General features: G+C 47.0%; 1 protein-coding gene across 2 annotated transcripts in view; it reads left to right on the plus strand.

The window, feature by feature from the left end:
- The window catches only part of RAB3C (RAB3C, member RAS oncogene family), a 93,330-nt gene that overhangs the window by 17,303 nt on the left and 49,358 nt on the right, over nt 1-26,669 (plus strand). For both annotated transcript variants that reach the window (XM_066241087.1, XM_066241078.1), the window contains exon 2: nt 2,623-2,850. In XM_066241087.1, coding sequence (XP_066097184.1) covers nt 2,623-2,850 — 228 coding nt within the window. The remainder of the gene's footprint in view (nt 1-2,622; nt 2,851-26,669) is intronic.

The raw sequence follows: 26,669 nt of genomic DNA on the forward strand, positions 1-26,669 counted from the left end.
ATGGGTCAGCAACCTTCTCTGATCCATCCATCAGGGATCTGGGCTCACACACCAGCAGCCCTTCTAACCTTGCCCTGGCACCTCTGTGCCCACCAGCTTCCTTGCTGCCAACACAGCCTCAGCCTGGAGGTTGAACAGATTCAGTTTCTCATTGGAGAAAGCCCCACTGATCGTTCCATGCATATCTCCACAATTATATTTAAAAGTCTATATATTGAAGATGTCTATATTTCCACAGGTTTTGGAATCAGTCTTATTTTGGAATAGGACTTGGGATATATATATCAGCAGAGAGCTTATCACATTTTCTTTTGAGGCAACCATAACTCGGCAACAGGACTCGGACATCACCAGCTTAGGGTCATGTGTGCTCTGTGTGGCCGGCTGGCAGGAGGGCAGGTGCACAGCTGTGGAAACCTGACGATGGCTCAGCCAACTATTGTTCATCCAGAGCCTGAGATCTGGCTGGTTCACAACAGAGAAGGTGACGGGATCTCAGAAAAGGCCCGTTGCAGGCCTTGTTGAACTCAGTCACTCCATGGGGGTGGACATTAATTATTTAAAGGACTGTGTCTGTAGGAATGTGCCAAACAAAGCAGTTACCTGGCTTTCTGGGACATCTGGCGTCATCAAAGCAAGACATCATTGTTTAAACTGAAAGTCAAGAATTGCAGTCCTGACTTTGTCCTTGGCTCGTACTTGTGTTGGGGGAGGTTCATCTTAGCACGTGGACTCCGGAACCAGAGAGGACAATGGTGCTGTCTGCCCATTTCAGTGGCCCAGTTTTCCCACAGGCACATTGGCAAACGCTTGTTACAGGTTGTGCCTCCTGAAGACAAGGTGTGGTCATGTGAACTAAAGACAGAAATGCTGAAGCTTGCACTTAATTAAGGAAGTGTGAAGTGCAATCAGAATTTTTATTGTTCTTAAATTCTATGATATAATATATACAGCTTTTCTTTGTGCTCTTATTCTTATACATATAATTTTGTCCTCTTACTGGCAATAGGGACTTGTAGAAAGGGAACGTGTTATCTTACCGTCTCCTTTTCCCATTTCCCTCTGTTGTCACACCCCTGACGTCAGCAACCAGTGTCTCAGGTGAGGCTGAGCGCTCTGACTGCTCCTAGCACTCCATTCCCTGCTGGGGCTTCTCTCTGTCTGTCACCCAACAGAAAAATTGAAATTATTAAGAAGGTTTTATGGGAAATGAAAAAAGGCCATCTAGCATACCCCCATTCCCTAGAACTTTTTATATTTGTAACAATGCTCTGTGCCTGTCCTGTGCAGTGCAGTGACTGTTGACCACCTGTGACTCATGCAACAGAGGAACTGACCACTTACCTTTATTTAATTTTAATTAAGTGTAAGTAGACATATATGACTAGTGGCTACCTTACTGGACAGCATAGTGATTGCTAAAGAACCCATTGCATCAGGACAGGTGTCAAGGAAGAGGCCTGTGACTTTTCTTTGTTGGGCCAAGTGGCACTTAGAAGTGATAACGCATAATTGTTGGCAGATGTTAGGATGCTTATCAAAAATAATGAGAAATCAACATCCACATAAAGCATTTATAATTAATAATAGAGATCATTCTCTATGCTATGCTAGGTCTTTTACATATCTGCTCCACATGACTGTTACTTTCTTTTTTTAATGTTTGTTGATTTTAGCGAGAGAGGAAGGGGGAGAAAGAGACAGGAACATTGATCTGTTCCTGTATGTGCCCTGATCAGGGGTTGAACTGGCAACCCGTGAGTATTATTTTCACAAGCGTTCCAAGTTAGAGCATAATTTTTTCCATTTCACGTAAGAGAGGGAGGTGAGGTGCACCGATTAAAAATAACAAACTCAAGCTTGCAACACTGGTAAGTGGGGAGCCAAGGCCTGAATCCCAGCAGATTCTTCAAAGGCGCATCTCCCAGGGTATCCCTCACCATCATCTTTCAGAGCAGATATGCAGGGTTCCCTCCTCGTGCGTGAGACAGGTGGAGGGTGGGACCAAATCCTGCCCCATGCATATCACTGTTTGCAATTGAGCACGGTGCGTGATATTTCTAAGCCTCAGTTTCTCCTTCTAATATGAAAATAACGCACCCACCTCAGAGGGTGTTGTGAGGGTCAAATAATTAACAGTTCCTGGCACATGGTTTGAACCATATGTGTTTTCCATCATTATTCTCTTTAATTTGAAAGAGACTGCCATGTATGTTTGGATGTTGTTTTCATGTGATATTAATGGATAGAAGAGAGATATGTATGCTTTGGGTGGTTGTCTAGAAAATGAGAGATTGATAATTCACATTCTTTAGTAAGAAACATCCTGCTGTTTGGACACTGGTATTTCTGTCACGAGGACTGGGAAGTTGCAGAGCCCACATGCCTAGCCAGTCCTCCTAGTCTGTTTTCATGTGACCCTAACAGATGCCCCTCTGGGGCTTTGTGTGGCTCCAGATGCTGAGTGGTGGCAGACCCCCACCCGCTGGGAGAGCTGGAAGTGTGCTGTCCGGTTCAGCAGGGAGGGAGGACGGGAGCCTTGTCTCGGTGGTCTAACATGTTTCTGGCTGTGAGCTTCACGTCGAGGGGTAGACTGATTCCTCCCTCTTTTATTTCCACCAGATGGCCTCTGCCCAAGATGCCAGGTATGGCCAAAAAGACTCTTCCGACCAGAACTTTGACTACATGTTCAAACTGCTCATCATCGGCAACAGCAGCGTGGGCAAAACATCTTTTCTGTTCCGCTACGCGGATGACTCCTTCACATCCGCCTTCGTCAGCACCGTCGGGATCGATTTCAAAGTGAAAACTGTATTCAAAAATGAGAAGAGAATCAAGCTTCAGATCTGGGTAAGTGACTCTGAGTGTGCTTCAACACACATGTGTGTGAGGGAGAGCATCCCCTTGTCTGTCTCCAGGCTCCATGGCCTCCGTTGCGGGGCCTTTGCTGGGGACATTGTGTCCGAGACAGTCCAGCGAAGCCTCTTTGAGGTGTGGGGAGTAAATCATCCCTTGTTGTCAAGTGATGCTTCTTAACAAGTCTTCAGAACAAAGAAAATCTGGAGATTGCTGTGTTGGTGGAAGTCTGGCTTGGCCTTTATGATCCCTGTGACCTTGAGTAGGGTTGTGAACCCTCCACACCGCTTTTCTGACCCACAACACAGGCTAAGTGGGTCTCGCTTTTATGCCACAGGAAGCAGCTGTCCTGGGCGTTAAAGAAGAAGATAAACAACCAAATGTAGAGAAAGCTTAAGTCTAGTCCCTTCCAAAAGCCCCAGATGTAACTTTGAACATGATCATTTGTACTAGACAGACTTTGTGTTCTCATCTCTAATAGTTATATTAATCTACATAAGTAAAGCAAAACAAGTGAAGCAAAATCCATATTTTAAAATAGGGTTTTCCCCCAAGCACAAGGTTCTCCCAGTAAGTTTTGAAACCGTTTGGCTAGCTTCCTGCATCTGACCAGCCCTGCAGAAGACCAGAGTCCTTAACTAAATTGCTTGGGATAAATTTAGAATAGCAAGTGAGAAACAGGAGAAAAATGTGTGTGGCTAACAAGTTGAAGATAATTCAAGTTAATATGAGAGATGAAGTGACCGAAAAATTGATTACAGTAGATGATTGGGTACGAAGCATTCTATGTATTGCAGCAAAGTACAGGTCCACTGGTTAAGTATTGTCCAGTTAGTTTAGGCCCTTTTTCCTGGTCATTTCACCTCCGCCACTGAAGTTGATCTGAGCTGTAAAGAGGCATTTCCTAAGAGGTGAGACTTCCACCTTCTGAGACAGTTCTGTTGCCACCTGCTGCTGGTGCCACACTGATCTTGGACCAGTGATGAAAATCCCTCCTCAAATATGACAAGTTGAAAGAAAGACAGGCCTTGGGGTAAAGTTTTGTTTTGTTTTGTTTTAGTGACAGGAGGGGAGGCAGAGACAGACTCCAACATGTGCCCCAACCAGCATCCACCCGGCAAACCCACTAGGGGGCAATGCTCTGCCCATCTGGGGCCCTTGCTCTGTTGCTCTGCAATGGAGCTCTTCTTAGCACTTGAGGCAGAGGCCATGGAGCCACCTTCAGTGCCCACAGCCAACTCTCTTAAACAAATTGAGCCATCACTGCAGGAGGGAGGAGAGAGAGAGAGAGAGAGAAGGGGGTTAGAGAAGCAGATGGTCGCTTCTCCTGTGTGCCCTGACCAGGAATCAAACCCAGGACATTCACACGCCAGGCCAACGTTCTACCACTAAGCCAACCAGCCAGGGCCTATTTTAACACTTTTTAAAATAAAAGAGCCCTGTATTAAAATATTCATATAACATGAATGACCTTTACATATTTTAAAGCTCCTAGGGGTAAAATTTAAAGATGCAAATAAACAAGCAGGTATGCTCACAGGTGGTTCACAATAGATTGTTACTGTTTGCTTATTCTGACTCTGGAGTCTTCCAAGTCAAGTTACATCTCAGGTGAGAACTTGGAGAAGTAGGCCTAGTACCTTTGACTTTATCATTCAGAAGTATTCTTAAGTATAGTGCTATTTCTAAGAGGATGGCAGTCTTACCAGATTCATTCTGGGATGTTGGAGGAGATGGAAGAGTTGAACAACCTCAGTGAACTGAGGTGTGCAGAGGAGGGCAGGGTGGCGCGCCTCTGTATAGGTTCCTGTGACAGCTCTAGGACTTTGCTTCATGCAGAGTGAGTGTTCTGGAAATACTCAGTGGTGTGCAGCTTCTATTGCTTAACGACCTCAAAAAGTCATTAATGTGGGAAAGTATTTGACGTTGACAGTTTGTCGTCTCATTGCATTTTGATTGCCAAACAACTGTTTGACCCAGCTTACAGTATTTTTATTATCTTATATTAATGTGTGAATAAGTTATTAAAATGTCCACGGTCACCTCAGCCTATTCTACAGTCTCTTTCTACTCACCACACTTCTGACACTAAATGTGTGGGTTTGGCAGACCGGGCGATTCTTTAATTCTGTCGACACTAACTGGGAATCCTACGATCTGTTTCAGTTCTGACACTAGCTCCCTGGATTAGCTGAGACCCCACAGTTAAAGTCCTTAGTTCCACCGCTTCCTCCTCCCCACACTTCAGAGACCAATCACAAGTCTGGAGGTCTCCACAACTCCACCAGTCATGGTTGATGATTTGCGAGAATAGCTCAGAAACTCAGGAAAACAGTTTGCTTACTATCTTTAGTTAATTGTAAAGGATGGAGCTCAGAACAGCTAATCAGAATAGAAGCATAGGAGAGAGTATGGGAGGGTATGGGGTGCAGCCACCATGTCCTCTCTGGTTGTCACCTTCCCAGCACCTTGTGTGATCACCCACCCAGGTGTGCTCCACACCTCATCCTTTAGGACTTTTTTTTTTTTTCCTGTATTTTTCTGAAGCCGGAAACGGGGAGAGGCAGTCAGACAGACTCCCCCGACTGGGATCCACCCGGCATGCCCACCAGGGGGCGATGCTCTGCCCACCAGGGGGCGATGCTCTGCCCCTCCGGGGCGTCACTCTGTTGAGACCAGAGCCACTCTAGCGCCTGGGGCAGAGGCCAAGGAGCCATCCCCAGCGCCCGGGCCATCTTTGCTCCAGTGGAGCCTCGGCTGCGGGAGGGGAAGAGAGAGACAGAGAGGAAGGAGAAGGGGAGGGGTGGAGAAGCAGATGGATGCTTCTTCTGTGTGCCCTGGCCAGGAATCGAACCCAGGACTTCTGCACGCCAGGCCGACACTCTACCACTGAGCCAACTGGCCAGGGCCTCCTTTAGGACTTTTATGGACATTTCATTCCATGGCCTCAGTTGATTAAAATCAGTGACCATTGGTGATTAACCTGTTTTTCAGTACCTGTCTCATCCAGGAGGTTGGGGGTAGGGCTGAAAGATCCACCCTTTGATTACATGGTTTGTTCTGGCAAAAGTCTTCATCCTGGAACCTTTCAGGGGCCACCAGGAGTCACCGCAGTAGTGTGAACTCTGGAATGATGGAAAGGGACTTAAGAGTAATCACCAACGATGACATTCCAGGGCTTGCAGGGGCTCTGTGCCAGGAACCAGGAGGAAGACCACATCCATATTCTCGTTCTGTCCTGATACCGCAGCCAACTATGTGTTTCAAAAGGAGCAAAGCAAATGGTTTCACAGTAGAAAACCATCGTGACCTTCACCAGGATGGGCTGCAGACGTTGATATGGTTCTAATCATTTCTAATTTTACGCTGCCCACAATAGAACTACCTTCAGGAGAGGGAACCGAGGTGGAGAGGTTAAGTGACAGGATAGGGCAGAGCCCCAGACCCAGGCCTGCAGCAGGCCGGTGTGCTTGCTGACACTCCACGGCCCATGCTGTGTTACGACAGGGGTGGTACACCCCCTGCCAGGCTGAGGGGCCCAACCGGGCACAAGAGCATCCAACTTGAGGCCAAATTTCAAGTAGGATGTCTGTGTCCAGGGAGGAGCTGGGGGTGTCCCTACTTGATGGCTTGCTCCCCACATGTACTGCACAGGGTTTGGGGCCACAATCTGGATAACTGGGTTTTCAACAGTCCTCCTTCAAGTAAAGTGTTGTAATGGCTGCTAGAAACATGGCATTTTTCTCGGACAAGTCACCCTTCCTTCCTGTTGAAGGTCATTACTGCCTGGAAATGAACTCTTTTAGACATACCATCGCTCCTTTGGGTAGTTACAGACTTTGGATCCCATGAGTAGTAATAACTCTGTCCTCCTTTTCTACATTAACGTTCTTGTATTATCATTTTTATGATACTCAGATCAAACGTTTTAAAATTGTAGAGATTCCAAGTATTTACACTGCTTCTTTTTTTATTTTTGTATGTTTAATGCTGTAATGAATATATTGGAGAGACATTTATGTGTGTGTTTTTTTTAATTATAAAAAAATATTTCCCAGCTGGGGACAATACTATTTTGCTTCTAATTTTAAAGTAGTTTAGCCTCGAGAATGGCTGTGTAGAACGATTCCTTCCCCGTGAGAAGACTGAGAATAACCAGCACCATTGCTAAGAATGTCTTCTGTGTCCACTGTCAGCACAGCTGTCCGCCGCGTGCCTGGTGCTGGCAGTGGCTGAATGGACCCATGGACTGGGCTGTACTGGGTCCTGTTTTCTGTGGGTCTGCACTGTGCACGTCTGGAATCCATGTTGACCAGTGGAGGGTGTGCCAGGTCACAGTGAGCAGGGCCAAAGGCAGAGGGATTACTGTCTCCTCAGAATCAGCACCAACATTCTCTCGGTCTTCCGTCTCTCTCCCCACCACCGTTCTGAATGGCGGTCTTTCCTCTCTCGTCCCGTCTCTAGTTCTGACTCTGGCTGAGCTGGTAGGAAACGCATCCTCCATGCTTGGGGGCCAGAGCCACCACAGGCCGTGGGCCTTGTTGTGCTTGGGTTCTGTCACCGAGGTGCCGTCTGCCTGTCTGAAAAACATTAATCTCCAACATAAAGGAAGCAGGGAAACTCAGAACTGAAATATAGAGCAGCTTTGAATGTTTGGATGAAGTAGGGTCATGCAGAATCGGGCATCATTCTGTGAGCGGTGTTTGGTTCCCCCGAGATGAATGGTGTCTTTGCTTCGGAGGGCACATTACATTCGGTTAATACTTTGTCACTGTCGTGAAGGCATTGACTTAGGCAAATCAGACCTGCTGAGAGTCGGATTGTCTCCTATCCTTTGTAACCTGCAGGATCTGCAGCAGTAGCAGCGATCCCCATGCTGTGATGTACCAACATCACCTCTCAGTGAGACTCAAATGCTGGCCTCTGCCAGCCCTGGTCTCAGTACCACTGACCACGTGCTTAATCATGACGGACACCACCTGCATTTTTCTAGTGTTTTCTGTCACTATTAAATGCGTCAGTACGTGGAAGTCTGAGTTGTGTTCAGAGCAGCAGTGCAATGTGGGAGATGTGGGAGAAGGTCCAACGCGGGGAGTCGCCGTCCTGCCCTGGGGCAGTTGGCAAGGAGCACCCCAGGTATCAAGCACGACTGAGACCTCGGTGGTTCCATTTTTATGAGATTATCAAGTTTGCAGATTCTGTAACTTACCTTGAGATACAGATCTAGGAACTGGTGACCTTTTTTAAAAATTTATTTATTTATTTATTTATTTATTTTAGAGAAAAGAGAGAGAGAGAGAGAGAGAGAGAGAGAGAGAAAGGGGGGAGAAGCAGGAAGCATCAACTCCCATTTGTACCTTGACCAGATAAGTGCAGGGTTTTGAACTGGCGACCTCAGCATTCCAGGTTAATGCTTTATCCACTGCGCCACCACAGGTCAGGCTGGTGACCTTTTATAATCAATTATTTTCCCCCAGACAAATAAAAAAATCTATTGAGGATCCGTTATGTGCTAATCTAGGTCTCTGGTTGTGAAAGACCCTGTCCTGGGCGTGACAGCTCAGGAAATGTTTACTGTACTGTGAGCAGCACATTTATACCTGCCACACACTCTGCATGATAGGCTACTTTTAATTTACTGTCACAGATCTGGCTTATTTTGATTCATAAATCTTTTAGTAGATGGATACTTCTCTTTGTCATGTAATTTTTATATGTCTGTGTTACAACAATTTAAAAGTTGTGAATATGGCAGCTGCACTGACGAGTGAAGACGAGTGAACCCCTGTGCCCTGTCCTGAGCTGTGTCCTCTCATCCCTGGACTGCAATGCAGGACTGGGTTGTGAGGCTGTGCGCACTGACCCCGCACGGGGCGCATGCAGAACTGATGTGGGCGTCACTGCCGCCACAGAGGAGGAATTTAAACGTGATCTGTGTGGTGGGCCTGTCTTGCCGCTCATGGGAGGGATGCAAAGAGGGTCCCGGTTCTTCCCTTGGCCATCCTGGAAGGGTCTGGGACAGCTGCATGAATGTCTCGTGTTTCACTAGAAACTTGGGTTATTGAAATCCACAAGCAGCCTGACTAGGCGATGGCGCAGTGGATAGAGAGCATCAGACTGGGATGTGGAGAACCCAAATTCAAAATCCCAAGGTCGCCAGCTTGAGTGCAGGCTCATCTGGTTTGAGCAAGGCTCACCAGCTTGAGCCCAAGGTCACTGGCTTGAGCAAGGAGTCACTTGGTCTGCTGGAGCGCCCCCGGTCAAGGCACATACGAGAAAGCAATCAATGAACAATTAATTGATTCTTCTCATCTCTCTCCCTTCCTGCCTGTCTGTCCCTGTCTGTCTCTCTCTGTGTTTCTCTTTCTCTCTGTCTCTGTCTCTATCACAAAAAAACAAAACAAACAAGCGAAAACACAAGCAAATGACAGTTTTTATAGAGAAGAGCCTGTATGTTTGATGGTCTCAGCTTTGGGGGTGAAATGTCATGCTCATCCACGTTTGGTTGAATGATGTAAATTTTCATGTTTTATTTTAACAAAGCTATTGTGATTTGACACTGTTCAAAGCCAACAGTTTTAGAGTTTGTTTCTTACTTCTTTCGCTTTTTACTGATTTGCCACCTTTCATTCGTGACAATTGATTCTCTCCTCCTTGACCCTCCCTGGAGGTCGAGTGTCCACACCCACTGTCCTGTGTCCCTCATCTTCCTCTCTACACCTTGCCCTGTGCTGTGGGCTCCAAGTCGTCTTTCCCTGTCATCCTAGCTCCAGTGGGAGCTTCGGGCTCATTCTTCCATTCTTCCCAGCATTTCCCGAGCCCCTCCTACGTGCCAGGTGCTCCTCTGCGCAGATCATGGGAACAGGGAGCTCAGGACAAACGGGGAGCCTCCACATCGCGCTGCCTCCTCGCAGGGAGACGGGTGGTGGTCTAGTGAGTAAGGCACACTCTCAGCACCGGGAGAACAGGACTTGGGAGCAGGTTCCTGTAGGTGAGTTACTTTTGAGGAGGGTGTGTGCTGAAATGCAGATTCTGAGAAGGAACAGCCTGGCGAGACACAGCCGAGCCTCAGGCTGGAGACAGGGCTGCTCCTGACTCCGTTCTGCAGGGCCACGAGCCGCTGTTCTGGGTCCACCTGGCAGGAATGAAGGGGGTCGGCCAGTGAACATCACGTGGGTTCTTGTTGATCATGAAAGAGCTTGGGTTGTATTTCAAGTTCAATGGGAAGACTGTAGTTTTAGAAGACTCGTTGCGGTGAACACACAGTGTGGCTGGCTCTACATTCTTCATAAATGGACTGAGGTTTCTTTCTCCACACGGAGAAGAGCGTTAACAATCAGCGTGCTGGAGACACAGATGGTGTCTGCTGGTGCGTACTGGCCGTGTCCACAGGAAAGGGGGAGGCCGGGAGAGAAGCAGGGAAGGGCGCGGGCACGTTGCTCTGTGGCCTCTGCAGACACTGGGCACTGACGGTGCAGGGACCACCCGACCCTCTAGCAGCCTCTGAACACACTGACGGAAAGGTACAGATGGACGGGGATCAAGTGTGGTCTGCAGATGTGGTAGACATCTCAGAGACTGGTGTGCGTGGGGGCATCTTGGTACAAAGTGTCTTCCAGGGATCTGGCAGCCCCAACAGGCGGGCCTGATGTGTGTGTCCATCACTCCGCCTTGTGCCTAGCGCACAGATACTCAGGGAGCACACTGTGGATGTGTTATCTCAAAATATGTATTTATATTTATACAATTTCGTTTTGGACTAGATTTTATATAATCTCTGCTCACCTCTGATGTCAGTGGAAAAATACATCAGCGAAGTCCCAGAAACACCCTGATCACAAATACTCACTGCTTTCTCTCCTCTCTTCACAAATGCGAGTGTGCTGGGGTTGATGGTGCATGCACATTCAGACGGGAGAATCACATCCAGACTTGTGCTAACGTAGCACAGAGACACTTTGTCAAGGTCAGAGTACCCAGGAGCAGGCTGCTGCACTGCTCCCACTGAATAGTCACGTGTCACAGCCAGCATGGGAATGCACCCAAATGGTTGGACACTTAACACCCACCAAAGCCTGTGCAGTACGGTCATGACAGTCAGGTTGTGTGTGATTTAAATCCCCAACTATAGACATTTGCCTTTTTATTGCAGTATTTTATAAACTCCAAGCTCAGCATTCAAAGTATGCTTAAATACTCAGATTATGCATTTATCAAAAAGTAATAAATTGATGTATCATTTATCAGAAATGTGAGTTTATATTTGCTAGTTAGAAAATAATGTTCAGGGAAAAAGAAAGACGAGGCTAATGTTATGTTTGGAAATGAATCATAAGCTCAGGTAACACCTTTTGCTGGTTGTTGGGATTTTGGGGGGGGTTGAGCCAGAAGTTTAGCCACTGTCATCAAGACACATCCGCTGAAGTGGGGCAGCAATGTGGCCATTAGAACACGTGACATTTGTTCTTGTCCCAACACCGAGGTGACAGCACCATTCCATCCAGAGACACGAACACCACCAGTGTCCGGTGACTCTCTTTGGGCCATTTTATAATAAGTCACATTATGTATAAGTTACATACACTACGTATTCATACATGTATAAGTTAATATTAGAATCTTTACTAGAGAATGACAGTGACGCTTGGCAAAGTGTGAGCTCTGCCATTGTCCCCATGGGGCTCTTGTGACTTCCTGGACCTCCGTCACAGCTGCAAAGCTTTTCTGACCACAACCCACAGTACGAAACATACTTTACATCATGACACACACAGCCTCAGACACATACTATAATCTGCAAAAAGGGCACTTGTGTGATGCATTCTGTCATTTTCTGTTATATCCTATCAGTTTTTAAATGCTGGTCATGACCGACCTCACGGAGTTTCTGGCCCCCTAGTGGGTGCAAGTAGTTGACACTGCTGCTCTGTAGGATTTGAGTGTGTCTGTGCAAACTCCCGGTCAGTGCCAAACAGGCCCATCTCCCACGCCCTCTGCCCTCTCCCTGCCTCCTTCAGAAGCTGCTCTGGACCTCCTCTTGCAGAGGGTGCCGCCCTGTGCAGCTGTGTGCGCTGCGCTCCAAGCTCCCTCTCTCTCTGTCTCTCTCCCTCTCCCTCTCCCGCTTCCTCTCTCTCTCTCCTCTCTCCCTCACTCTCTCTCTCCCTCTCCCTCTCTCTTCCTCCCTCACTCTCTCTTCTCTCCCTCTCTCTTCCTCTCCCTCTCACTCCCTCCTCTCTCTCTCTTCCTCTCTCACTCCCTCTCTCTCCGCGTACACACCCCATCGCCTCTAAAGGAAACATCATAAAAGAAACAAGTCTCTATAAAAACTAAAATTACAGGAGAGTAAGCAGAAAATAAAACCCACTATAAATAAACCCTCCAGACATAACTGCTGATATTTATACATTTTGAGTTAATCTTCTTTGATGTGTAGATCTATACACTTAATTTTTTAAAAACTAGGATCACACCATAGAATTTGTAACCTGTGGGGAACAGTCTTGACATTGACCTGGATAGTGAATATAGGTTACAGCCAGAAATTTTTGACAGAAAATCCAGGGCAGCCTATTATGTTGGGTTTACAGATGTAGCATAGATAGTAATTAAAGGTGACTCCTACAAGGAGAAGAAACAGAAGGATGTTTAATGAGAGGAGAGAGGGGTGATTGGAGACTGGACACCACAGCCAAATTTGAACTCTGATGAATAGCATGAAGTTTATTCTTTCATAATCATTTTTCTGAGGGCAAAAGCAGTCTTTATTTTGAGTGATTATGTCTTTTTTTTATTCAGCGAGAGAAAGGGAGGCCGAGAGACAGACTCCCACATGCACCCTGACAGGGATCCACCCAGCAAGCCTACTAAGGGGCGATGCTCTACCCATTTGGGGCATTGCTCCATTGCAACTGGAGCCATTCTAGCACCTAAGGTGGAAGCCATGGAGCCATCCTTAGTGCTTGGGACCAACTCACTCCAATTGAGTGAGCCATGGCTATTGGAGTCGAGAGAGAGAGAAGGGGGGGTGGAGAAGCATATGTTTGCTTCCTTTGTGTGCCCTGACCGGGAATTGAATCCTGGACATCCACACACGCCGGGCCGATGCTCCACCACTGAACCAACTAGCCAGGACCTGGAATGATTGTGTCTTAACCATTCTATAGAGCAGTGGTAGTCAACCTGGTCCCTACCGCCCACTATAGTGAGCGTTCCAGCTTTCATGGTGGGCGGTAGCAGAGCAACCAAAGTATAAATAAAAAGATAGATCTAACTATAGTAAGTTGTTTTATAAAGATTTATTCTGCCAAACAGCAAAAATCCGACATAAAATACTTGGTAAGTAATTATTATTATATGCTTTAGCTTGCTGTAACTCTGCTTTATAAATTTTATAAAGTAAAGTTACTTCCCTACTTTATAAATCACCATTACTGTGGAACTGGTGGGCGGTTAGGAAATTTTACTACTAACAGAGATACAAAAGTGGGTGGTAGGTATAAAAAGGTTGACTACCCCTGCTATAGAGGCACTTTTTCCAGGGATTAAAGCCAGATTTTGAAGAAATGGCTTTATTTCTTTTAAGCCCCACATTCAGTCTCCTTGTGGCCCAAGAGCACCTGCGTTGGAATTTCCAGGGCTTCCCTGTTGTCCTGCGCCTGTCCCTAAGGTGGGGCCCTGAAATGCCAGTTTCACTGGTTGAGATGCATAAAACATTTGAGAATCACTGCACTGAATTTCATAAAACTCTTAAAATTTGATGTGCCAAACAGCTTTCTAGGGGCCTACAGTATGTGTTCATATAAATTCTCCCAAGAATTCCTTAGAAAGACTCAACCTTAAGTCTTTAGAATCAGGAGCCATTACAGTTGAGCGATTCTGTCATGTCGCTGTACAAACAAGGACACTCGAAAGGAGATGGAAGCTGCCCGAAGTCTCAGGATGAGTGTGGGGAGGACAGAGCCTGGCCCTGACAGGGCTCTGACTCCAGGTCCAAGCCTGCCCTCCCCCATCCTGGAGTGTGATGCCAGCAGGGCGGGTCACTTACTCCGAGCCATGGTTCAATCACCTTTCATGGCATTTTAATCCTTGCTTATTTACAGTGACACTCCCTGAAACCAGTTTCTTTATGAAAACACATTTTGATGTGTCAAGAGAAACATGCCAGACTTTAGCACGATTATGAAAACTGCAGAGCCATGAAACCTTGCTAACAGCCTATGGTTGAGTCTGCCTGTCGTGCGCCGCCATGTTCCTGAGTCTGCCTGCTGGCGTCTGGGGTGCACGGAGCAGCAAGCTGCAGCGAGGGGCTCTGGTAGGATGAGCAGCATGGCCCTCTCTGTCTGCAGGGAAGGAGAGCCTTCTCTTGATTAGTGAGGTGAAAAGTAATCTAGTGTTATAGAGTAGCAGAATGTCACCCCAAACACAAAATCTGCAGAGCTCTGAGACCCGCCGTCACGACACAGACGCATGCTGTTCGCACAGCAGTGTCACTCATGGGAGCCTGTAGGGAATGGATGGGACAGACTGACAGGCGCTTGCTGAGCAGGCCAGAGAACGGCAGAGCCGTGAGGGGGAGCAAACTCACCACTGGCCGATAAACCGGTTCTGGAGTCCAGCGCACAGCATAGAGGCATACAAGCAGCATTTATTGTAAACGTAAGAGTTACTGAGACACAAGATACAATCAAACAAAACCATGGACAAGCCAGCTGTGCTGAGTGCATCTGTGCTGGACCCTCTTAGAGCTGCAGTCCTGAGAAAGGGGCACGTGAGTGTATGAAGGTACCCTCACTGGATCTGAACTGTTCTGGGTGCTGGCAATCAGCATCTGAAGGGGCAGTTCTCCCTCTCTTTCCTGCTGGAACCTTTCCAGTGTGACCACTGCACACACAGACAGCTGCTTTGCTGGACATGCTGTGCCTGCCATTGATTAACACTGTGAGAAACCATGCTGCCAGATCAGAGCCCAAGGAAGTGACTGCAGGAGGCAGCAGGTTCCTAGCGAGGGACACGCAGCAGCGTGTTCAGAGCCAGCTTCGTGGAAGCAGAGTTGGTCGTGACTTATTATTCTCACAGTCACCACGACCCTCACTCTCCCTTTGGTCTTCACTGTTCTCACTACTGGCTGTGACATCATGTTAGGTGAAAAGATACTTCTTCAGGGATTCTCTGCTCTCAAAGTGCTTTTAGACTGGAAAAAAGCTTACTGGTAAAATCGCTGTACATCATAAAGGGTGTTTATTTTCTTACTTTGTAATTAAGCAAAGCAACCTTTCTCTCCCAGAGGCAGTGCCATTGTGGGAATTGGGGAGCAGTGGTCCATCACATGTGACCAGACTATTTTGTCAGGAGCTTAGCAACAGTGTGGTGGGGGGGTCACTGTACGTCTACAAAGAATTGCCTTTTTAATGAACTCTTAGACATTTGATAGTAAGTTTGACATTGTGGCATTTGGATTTTTTATTTATTAGGAAAGGAGGTAAGATGTACTTGAATTCAGAACCCAAGATAAAATAAATATGTGTTGCAGTGAAAGTTGATACGGTTGTAGAGAATCCTGTTTTGGGGGGAGCCTCAGTCTCTCGGTGCTAGGTTTCCGAAGTAGAGTGAGTGTCACCCAGACTCACGTTGGAGGCTCTTCCAGTACAGTGACCTTCCCTCCAGCACCTTGGCCCCCCACCTGCCAGCTCGCTCTCGCTCTGTCTCCCTCACTGCCTGTGTCCGGAAAGGGCCCTCTGGCTCCTAAACTAATTTAACTTGTTTCTGGAAATGGAGCAAATCAAATCTTGCACATTCAGTGCCCGTGCCTGCAGACTTCCTCTCCCCATCAGGAGCCTGGGCTGCACGAGATCCTGGGTTAACCACCTGCCCCTCTCGCCTCATGCTGCCAGGGGCCCACAGTCCACTCACTTCCAGGAGGAGCTGGCCGTTGTATCTTTGGTGCTTCCAATATGAAATCATGACATTGCAAGTCTTATAATGTTTCTCTAGTGGCTTCAGGTGTGTTTGAGACAGATTTTTAAAAATAATCTAGTGCCAACAACTGAGTGATCTAGGAACACGTGTGAAGGAAATACCAAGTACAGAAACATTTTTGTGTCAGGGGTACTGTCTCACTGAGTAAGAACAGTTAGTCCGTGCCAGCCGCAGGGTGTGGGGCAGTCAGTGATCATGGAAGGAGAGAGCTTGAGCATCTCTGAATAAGCATATTTTTAACCTTTCACTTCGGGTATCCATCCCAAATTTATAACTTTACTTATAGGTAAATGGCTGATCCCCCTTTGAGAACCGTTGAAACTTACATGATAGGAAAAGCAGAAAATCAGTCATCAAGAAGTTATTAGAAGAAAGAGCAGATTCTAATGTAACAAGAACCTCCTTACAGATTGATTTCAGAGCCTCTCTGGGGCTAAAACACCACATGTCTAAAATCTGAGCTCCTTGTCATTTCACGGATTAGCAACTTCTCTACTTGTGGTTGTCAAACACTGAGCCTTCCAATACCCAGTGTTTACAGCTTTGATACCATCTACTGCTTCCATCCTGGAATCTCGTGGTTGTGTCATCTGACCCCTCTATCCAGAGCGGTCTGCATACAGAATGCAGACCAGCCTCAGTCACACTACCAGTGCCAGGATGCCCGCGGTGCTCGGAGAAAGCGCCGTCCCCAGACTGCACTGCCAAACCCTTCTGGGGTGAACGGTGAGAACCCGGAGCCAGGTGCCCCCTCCTCGCTGACCTGCAGCAGCCAGTGAGGAGGTGGTGGTTTTGCTTTGTGCTCACTGTTGTCAGCCAGTGAAACTAAACCCACCTGGAAAGAGAGGTGGGCTCTGAAGAGCAAAGCACACAGGTGCCTCAGTGTGCCGGGAAGGAGTGCATTCTCCTTGATTAGTGAGAGCACGGCACTTATAAATAAACCAGCTAGGAGTCAGTCTCCTAAAGGTTCCTTGAAAGTGAGGGGCAGCCCTGCCCTGTGTTGGTTTCTCCGAGACCACCATAGATTCTGCGCTGCATCAGAATCTATGGCTCTTGGTTCTGAAAGGGAAGACGCCCCCCACCCCAACCCACATCTGGTCCTCGGCAGCTGGTCTTCGGGTGGAGTCGTCCCTTTGTCCTGGGAAGGGTGATGGCTCTGTGCAAACCAGCCTCACGGCCTCGCCTTCTCCCTGCTCCTCATGCTGCGCAGCGACTTGCAGCTGGGGGGGGGGGGCGTGTGTGAGCGAATGAAGAACACGGACCAGCCCCTGACCCTGCTGGCACAGCTGTAACCCTTGGGCGGGGCTCTCAGCTGGAAAAGTTCCATCCTTCCTTCAGGAGAGGGGTCAGCAGACGTAGCATCTGCTCAGTCTGCAGTCAAGTCCAGGGACCTGGAAGGAAAAGTGCTCTTGTCTGGCCCAGTCCATAAGGGACTCCTGGTCCTGAAAGTGGACAGCCACGGCTGGATGCTCATGCAACCCCTCCAGCGACACCTCGTCAGTGAAAGTTAAAGTGAAGAGATGTGGTCATGGCCACCAGGCTGTTTGGCAAACACTCTCGGTCTGCTTGGTCTGTTTGTAATGCAGTGATTTGGGTAATGTTTTACTATGAAAAATAAGAACAGAATGTTGCTCTATGCATGGGTTTTGTTTCCCCAACAATAATACTGTTCTTAGGCCCTGGCCAGTTGGCTCAGCGATAGAGCATTGGCCTGGCATGTGAAAGTCCCAGGACTGATTCCCGGCCAGGGCATACAGGAGAAGCGCCCATCTGCTTCTCCACCCTTCCCCCTCTCCTTTTTCTCTATCTCTCTCTTCCCCTCCCTCAACCAAGGCTCCATTGGAGCAAAGTTGGCCTGGGCACTGAGGATGGCTCCATGGCCTTCAACTCAGGTGCTAGAATGGCTCTGGTTGCAACGGAGCAATGCCCCAGATGAACAGAGCATCACCCCCTGGTAGGCGTACCGGGTGGATCTCGGTCGGGTGCATGCAGGAGTCTGTCTCTCTGCCTCCCCCTGCTTCTCACTATGGAAAAAAACAAATAATAATAATAATAATAATAATCTTAGTCCATTCAATACCTTTCTTCTTAAATCTCAAATGCTGATGTCTGAGCGTCTTACACACTCTGACCACACTGCCCATCCGCCTTCTTTCCAACGACTCAGTCAGCTTGTGCCATTTTTTTTTTTTTTTTTTTTCTTTTTTCATTTTTTCTGAAGCTGGAAACAGGGAGAGACAGTCAGACAGACTCCCGCATGCGCCCGTCCGGGATCCACCCGGCACGCCCACCAGAGGCGACGCTCTGCCCACCAGGGGGCGATGCTCTGCCCATCCTGGGCGTCGCTATGTTGCGACCAGAGCCACTCTAGCGCCTGGGGCAGAGGCCACAGAGCCATCCCCAGCGCCCGGGCCATCTTTGCTCCAATGGAGCCTTGGCTGCGGGAGGGGAAGAGAGAGACAGAGAGGAAAGCGCGGCGGAGGGGTGGAGAAGCAAATGGGCGCTTCTCCTGTGTGCCCTGGCCGGGAATCGAACCCGGGTCCTCCGCATGCTAGGCCGACGCTCTACCGCTGAGCCAACCGGCCAGGGCAGCTTGTGCCATTTGATCAGGGCATGATGTGGTTGGTTTGTTTGTCATGACGCCTAGAAATCTTTTTCTGGTTTAGAGGAAAATTTAATCCCCAAGTAGAATTCAGGTTGAATGGATTCTGTAAATGATATCCCAGGTTTAGATTCTGTCAAGTTCTAAATGAGTTTGGCTTCTTGTTTAGATTTTGTTCTCTTTGGGTTCTGTGGTTGGGTTTCCCACAGTAACAGAGTTAAAGGGCTGAGTTCCCACGGAGCTCCCTCCCTCTGCTGACCCTTCCGCTTCCGCCTCCCCAGTCCCTACAGCCAGGGAGCCCCCACATCAGTCCAGTCCTGTGTTGAGTGAAGATATATAAAAAGAGCCACATCCCGTTCTTTCAGAAGACTATTATGTCATCAGAGCATGTAGGAAGTCACTCTCCAGACTTCTGAGGCTTTATGAAGCCTTGAGTTGATTTCCACAGGCACATCTCTCGTTAACCCCACAACCTAACTTTGCGCCTGGCCTCTGACCTCCGCCTTGGACTTCTGAGCAGAAATGGCAGAAGGGGAATCTCTTAGATGATGCCTGAGGTATCTTTCTATGGATTCAGCAGAACCAAAAACGTAGGCAGAAAGCCAGAGTTTGTCATCTTCTTGGCCCTGTGATCATGAAGGCTTATTTGCAATTACCATAGACCTCAGGAGGCCTGGGTGACTCTGCTTTATAAAAAAAACTATAGAGTTTCATAGAGAAGCGTGGAGCCACAGCGGTTCCCCAGGCTGTGAAGGGCCTGGGTTTGCAGGGCATTTCCCGAAAGCCAGGCAGGGAGCTTAATATTTCCTGCCAACTCAACAACTTGTAAAACACTACTGAGCACCTCACATTGCCCTCGATGTGTAAGTATTTCATTTGGATATAATATCTTATTATACTTTTAAAAATTATTTAAGATGAAATTTATTTATTTAAAAACTACCAAACATATTAGGCCATTTCCCGACTGCGTCCCTCAACTGAGACAAGTGCCCTGAGCACAGCCAGCGCCTGTATGAGCACCAGTGAAGTCCCTGCCCTGTTCTCACGGGCATCGGCTTTCTGCGTGGTCATCTCGCTGTCTCCCGTGCTTTTCAGAGACTTTACTCATCGGACATAATACATTCTGTGAAATAATTCTTTTCCCACGCATGGTGAGCTTGTGGGAATCATGGTGTAACTGTAGGCCTTTTGTCTCAGTGACGTCAACATAATCATAGAAACAAAGACTTGCAGAGACCTTATAACCAGGAGGTGTGATCCAGCAGCAGCCGTGGCAGGGTATCCTCGTGTGTCTCATCTCTGTCAGGGCTGTGGAGAGAGAACGTGAAGGTGCACAGGCTGTGGGTGATTCCGAAGGACACACATCTTTATGTCCTCTTGTCCCTCGGGGACGGGGTAAGTGAGGACCGATGTTCTACTGAGCAATCCAGGTGCACACAACAGCCACCTTCTCTTGGGATTTGACATGCGAGGCTCAGTTTGTTACTATCAGTAATGCAATTGATACCAAGGACACTACCCATAGTATTTTGTAGCTACATAGACCTTTTCTCATTTGCAGCACACAATTCAGATGGGCTTAGGTATTGATTTCATGTTGGCAGTCTGCAAACTGATGCTCAGATTGGGTAGGTGATACTTCTAGAGCTACACAACAGGTGAGTCTCGGAGCCAGAGTGGGAACCCAGGTGTTCTGACACCAAAATCCTTGTTCTTAGCTCCACACATTGCTGCTTTGGAAAAGGAAAACAAAAGAAAAAAACCAGGAAGTCCAGTTTATTGCTCACCAAGTATATAAAGAAGCCAACCATCACAACAGCCTTGGGGAGGTGGATGCTGTTATCCTTATTTTAGCTGGAAAGTGAGGGGTTTAATGACCTGACCCAGGGCCACAGATTCCACTTGCTCTCTCCCATGACACACTGCAGACCCTACGCTGGAAGAAACCAGAATCTGTTCTGTCTCCCCCTCCTCCAGACACTGCAGCTGAGAGAGAAAATGGAGAATCCTGTGTCTGTTTGTATCACCTGTGAACCTAAAACTACTCTAAAAAATAAAGTGTGCTAAAAGAAGTTCAGTATAACACGGTGAACTGAGGAACAGAATAGAGACGGACGCAGGGCCACAGGGATCAGAGGGACAGCTGTCAGAGGGAAGGGGATAAGAGGATGGGGTCAGAGAAGGTGAAGGGATTAGTGAAATTATATATACATAACACACAGGTACAGACAACAGGACAGCAAATTCCAGAGGGATGGGGAGAGGGAGACAAGAAAGGAGGCAAAGGGGGTGTAATGGGTAACACATTGTTGGGGGGTGAGGGTGTTATATTGAGTTGAACACTTGAATCCATGTTAACACAATAAATGAACAATTTTAATTTAAAATATAACCAAAAAAAGAAGCTCAGTATTGTTGAATCTAGTTTAAAATGCCCTTGTCATTGCCAATTTAACATTATTCTTCCCTTATCCTGAACATGGCTGCGTTCCCAGGGGTGGCCATGTCCTGGGGAGAGGGTTTCCAGTGGATGGTGGCCGGGAGACAAAGGGCAGACAGCTCTCCCCACTGGACAGGAGCCACGGCTCTCTTGGCTTCTCTGCCGACCCCCGCCAGCTCTGCAGGCTCAGACCCTGCACAGCACAGGAGAGCAGCTCCATCATCAACACAGACTTCCCTTCACCCACCCACGAGCACTAGCTCCCCTCTGTCAGGTCTGCATGGGGTCCGCTGCCTGGTGTAGGGTGGCCATGACGATCCTCAAAAGCCACCACCCTGACAAACAGGGCACTTGATGCATGTGAGCGTTCTGAGTGCATCGATGAGAAAGCAGCCACCTGCCTGCCTCAGCTAGAACCCTGCTGCCGGGTATGAGCACGCGTGCCCCAGTGTGACAAAGTCGAGCGTGACCAAAGTCCCACTGGGAAGAAGTGTGTCAGAAAGATGAATTAGGAAGGAAGCAAAAACGGTGTTTCTCTGCCTTTGTGTTAACCACTCTTAGAAAACAAACCCTTATATAAAATGAATAAAAACCCTTCACACAGCTTTGACTGTAAATCTCATTAACAGTAATAACCTGAATATTTAGATAATGTCGACTGAAAAATGTCTCCAACTCTCATGAGCAGAAACACACAATTGTTAGGGTCTCACTGGCATTGGGGTCAAAGGTCCTGTAATAGCTTCACACGACTGCTCCCCTCCTCCAGGGTGATGGATTGCCATGGCAACACTGCAAGGAATAATAGGTCTTCTTTCATCCTTCTGCCTCAGGCTCCTTTCACTGGGGTTCAGTCAGAAGTGAAAGCCATTGTGCAGTGAAGGTCTGGGTGCTTCAAAGCTAAACATCATGACCAGAAAATGTGATCAATAAAATCAGCTGATGTGAAGAGGAGGGATGAAGGACACTCACACTGATGGAAGACTGCTCAGAGGAGGTTTATTAATGCTCTTTTCTAAAATGTAGGCTGACTTAACAAATGCCCGTACACCTAAGTGTGTGTATGTGAATATAAACCAACTGCTTGCCCAAGATCAGTAGGGAAAAAGGTTTGATAAATTGTTTTAACGAAAGATTAACTGCCATAAGGAAATAAAGTTATTTCATTCCAAAAATAAATATGCGACAAGAAAGCATAAAATATGTAAGCATCCTGTTCAGCTTACTATTTTTATAAGACAACGTTCAGTGTTGCTTTATGCCTGCCTCATTATGGAAGCAAACAAAATAAAGGCACCTTCAGAGGAAGTAACATCGTACAAAAGAAGTGACGTGTACCAGTAGGCTTCCGTTGCTTCTGTGGGAGGTCTCGCCTCCACCCACCTGTACCAGAGTTCTCTGCCCAGCGTCTCGGTCATCTGGGGTGAAATCTCAGGATGAAGCAATATGCAGTGTTTGTCCTGTCAACCAACATTGCTGTATTTCTAGTAACCACACATGTATGTATGTACAGATCTAATATATATGCACATCCATATATAGTATATATGTAAAGACCTGCTTTTTAAAACAGTAAGGTATATCACCTCACCTATTTTTGAACAATTAATTTTACATAAATGAAATATATTAGTGCATTTTAGCATAACACCCTTAATGAATTCACATAGTGAGACTAGGTTAGACTTGTGCATAAACTACCTTTAATTTTTCTACATTCTCTGATGAAGTGGTGAGCGGGTGTGTGGGAAGCTGTGAGGTCTATGTGGCTTCTGCCCTGACATAAAGATCACAGGCTGGGTCTGCTGTACAAAGTGCCGCAGAAGGGACAGCTCAGAACTACAGAACTTTTTGATCTTGAAGTTCTGGGAGCTCGAGATGCTAGGTGAGGGAGTTGGAAGGGCCACGCTCCTGCTCAGGCTCCGGGGCAGGGCTGCTTCCAGACATGTCCCAGCCCCTGTGCCACCAGCCACCTTGGCCTGGGGCTGCATCATTAGAATCTCTGCCTCAGCCATCGTGTGGTCCCTGCATGTCTGTTTCCCCCCTAGAGGGACCATAGCGGTAGGGTCAGGGCCCGCCCTGATCCAGTGTGAACTCCACTGTCTCCATCTGCAGAGATCCAACTTCCAAACCAACTCATGTTCACAGGTCCTGAGGGTTGCATTTCAGCACATCTTTTCTGGGAACACAATATAGCCCATAAGAGTGTGAATCAGACCTCACCGCTAGGTTGATGGTGGTGTGGTATCATTTGCGATTTTAAATTGCTGTCCTGTCTGGTCCTTTAGAAATGATATTTTTATAATTTTACCTAATATTTTATAGGCATGTAAGGAATATGATACTCTGATTAGTGAAATGCTTTTATGTGTAGAATTTTAAAATATACAGTAATGTGTCTAGAATAGAGAAAATGCATTTAACACAGACCCATCACAGTCTCTAAGTGAACAGGCATTCACTAAGGGTTTACTGAATGAATGAATAAATGAATCAGCCATTATATAGTCTACATATTGAACATGACTTCATCTTCCTTTGATAATTAAAATAATTCCAACAGGTAAATGTAACAATGTGCAAGTGAAAGGGTTGCTTTTCACTCAAGTGCTAAATGCCTGAGGGTTTAGTTCATGTCACATGCTTGTGCCTCTGGGCGCTCACTGGCCAGCGAACCTATCACGTCAGGTCGCAGTCTTGCATCCTCCCTGTCCAGTGACTTTCTGTGTGGGTTGTTACATCTCCTTTCCTTTAACTTATTTAAATTACTTTTGTTGACCAGTTAACAGCAATGTGTTTTGGTTTGGTTTCTCCAATTATGAAATACCTGCTCTGTCACATACAAGCATTGTCTGTCCTTCAGTCTGTTTTCTGTCAGTAAGTGTATTTCCATTGTGATGATGATATTTGAGTTATGCTTCTTTACTACTGGCTACTTCCACCTTCGGTTTGATCAAATACAGAGAAAAGTAGCCATCAAAACAAAAAAGCAAATTACAATATAACTTCCTAGACCAGTGATGGGCAATCTTTTGAGCTTAGTGTGTCAAAATTCGCCAAAAAACCAAGCATAACTCAGGTGGTATGTCACTTCGAGAAAAAAACCATAATTTCACGATATTTAACAAAAATATATAATTGTAATATATAACTGTATTTAATATACCAAAAACTAATTATTTAACTGACCTGCTTAGTGACTTTTTTGTTCATCTGTCAGTTGGCTTCCTTTGTTGGTCTTGATATTATTTAGCTTGTGTGGGGTGCCGTGAACTAAGATAAGTGAGGGGGAGGAGGAATTCTTTAACTAACCTGCCTATTAGTGACTTTTTTGTTGCTGAATTTCATCGGCTAAATCTTCAATTGAAGGTTGGTATTTTGTACACTTCAAGCCTAAGCAAGTGCTACTAACTTCATCTGTCAATCTGTTTCTTTTGTTGGTTTTGATATTATTTAACACTGAGAATAAGGTCTCACAAAAGTACCTAGAGGGAAAAATTGTAAGTAAAGCCGTTGCAATATTTTTCAGGGTGCTAAAAGTGTCTGGTAATCGGTTCTAGGCACTCCAAATTTCCTGTTCGTAGTGGCACTCCTCTTGATTCTCCAAGCGGCACCTTTCCAGATTCTCAAGCTTTGACCTCAGGTCGACAAACACCTGAGCCCAGATGCAGTCTTGAAATTCTGCAAGTTGCATCTTATGTAAATTAAGATGGCTGTCGCTATTTTTTTTTTTTTTAGTGAACTTTTTTTTTTTTTTTTTTTTTTGTATTTTTCCGAAGCTGGAAACGGGGAGAGACAGACAGACTCCCGCATGCGCCTGACCGGGATCCACCCAGCACGCCCACCAGGGGCCACGCTCCGCCCACCAGGGGGCGACGCTCTGCCCCTCCGGGGCGTTGCTCTGCCGCGACCAGAGCCTCTCTAGCGCCTGGGGCAGAGGCCAAGGAGCCATCCCCAGCGCCCAGGCCATCTTTGCTCCAATGGAGCCTTGGCTGCGGGAGGGGAAGAGAGAGACAGAGAGGAAGGAGGCAGGGGTGGAGAAGCAAATGGGCGCCTCTCCTATGTGCCCTGGCCAGGAATCGAACCTGGGTTCCCCACACGCCAGGCCGACGCTCTACTGCTGAGCCAACCGGCCAGGGCCGCTGTCGCTATTTCTAATGGTGGGAAACGGCACCCATAGCATAGGCCCTCGCTTCTCCCAGCCTCCCCCTCACTTATCTCAGTAATGATGGTCAATTAGAAATTCACAACACCCCAGAACAGTAGATTGGATGATGGTTGTTGTGGTTATGTGATTGCTGGTAATGGCAACCACAGGGCCCCCAGAGATGCGTCCCCCTACGGCATTCCACTGCTCCCTCTTCCGCTGGCCGGAAGTGAGTTCTAAGATCCCCTAACGCCCCGGAAGTCCCAGAACTAGACGCTCTGTGCTGGAGTTCTTTTGTTTTGGCCTACAGACCTCCAGCACAGAGTGTCTACACTACAGCAAATGTTTTATCCTCGGCTACTATACCTGGCCATGCAGGAGCTGAGGATGAAACGTCCTTCTGGGCATGTGGCCCCATACTTCTCTGGTATGCAGCCGCGTGTCATCGAAATGGCTACACGTGTCAGCACTCATAGTCATAGTTCGGCATCACAGTCCTAGACCTTACAAATGAAAGTTATTTCCTCAGTATTGAAACTGCATCCTCTCTCTGCATGACTTCCAAAGGATTTGAAAATGTATTTAATGCAGTTAAAAAGAAAAAAAATTATTTTAATTCAGTGAGAGCCGGGGAGGCAGAAAGACTCCCACATGCACCCCAGCAGGGATCCACTTGGCAAGCCCACTAGGTGGCGATGCTCTGCCCATCTGAGGCCTTGCTGCATTGCTTAGCAACTGAGTCTTTTTTTTTAGTGCCTGAGGCAAAGGCCTGGAGCCATCCTCAGTGCCCAAGGCCAACTCACTCCAGTTGAGCCATGGCTGCAGGGTTGGGGAGGGAAGGAAGAGAAAGGAAGGGTGGAGAAGCAGGTGAGTGCTTCTCCTGTGTGCCCTGACCAGGAATCAAACCCAGGACATCCACACACCAGGCTATGCTCTACCACTGAACAAACTGGCCAGGGCCAAAAATAAAGTGTTTTATAGAGAAAAAATTCAAGGCAAAGACAAAAATGCCAAACCTGAAACTGAAAATGTTTCTAGCGACTCCTTATAAAGCTGCTATTTTAAGTTTCACAGCTCTTTTCTTGACAGATATTCAAGTATTTGCTAATCAAACCAATTGTTAAAATCAAAAAATTTTTCTAAAAACCTGATTGAATAATCAAAATATTTAAACCAACTAAAATGATCTTATTTTATTTAAAAGAAAGGGAGATGAAAACTAGCTCTCATGGAAAAAAGTTTTCTTTTTCAGTTACATTTTATCCGTGTTTTCTCTGTGAGAGATTCCCACTGTGGTCTCCAATTTTGGAAGCCTGTGTTTATAGAAAATCATCAGGTTCCCAGTTATGGGACTCAGCTGGGAGGGGACAGCACAGCTAGGATGTGGAGCCACAATAAGAAGAGGGGCCATTTTCCTCCACTTCCTTCTCCCTGCTCCCATTCGATGACGTTGGCGGCAGTTGCTGTTATAAAATGTTCTTGTCTTTCAAATAGGACCTTCTATCATCACTAGTAAGTACCAAATTTAGTGAAGTGTTTTTCTGACTTCTTTTTCTTCCTGGTATCATAGGAGAGAAATTGCTAATGAGTTTGTAATTGTGAAATTTCAATACCCAGCCTAATACAGAGCCAGGATGTTGTCTATT

The sequence above is a fragment of the Saccopteryx bilineata genome, chromosome 1, assembly GCF_036850765.1.
Source record: "Saccopteryx bilineata isolate mSacBil1 chromosome 1, mSacBil1_pri_phased_curated, whole genome shotgun sequence".
NCBI lineage: Eukaryota > Metazoa > Chordata > Mammalia > Chiroptera > Emballonuridae > Saccopteryx > Saccopteryx bilineata.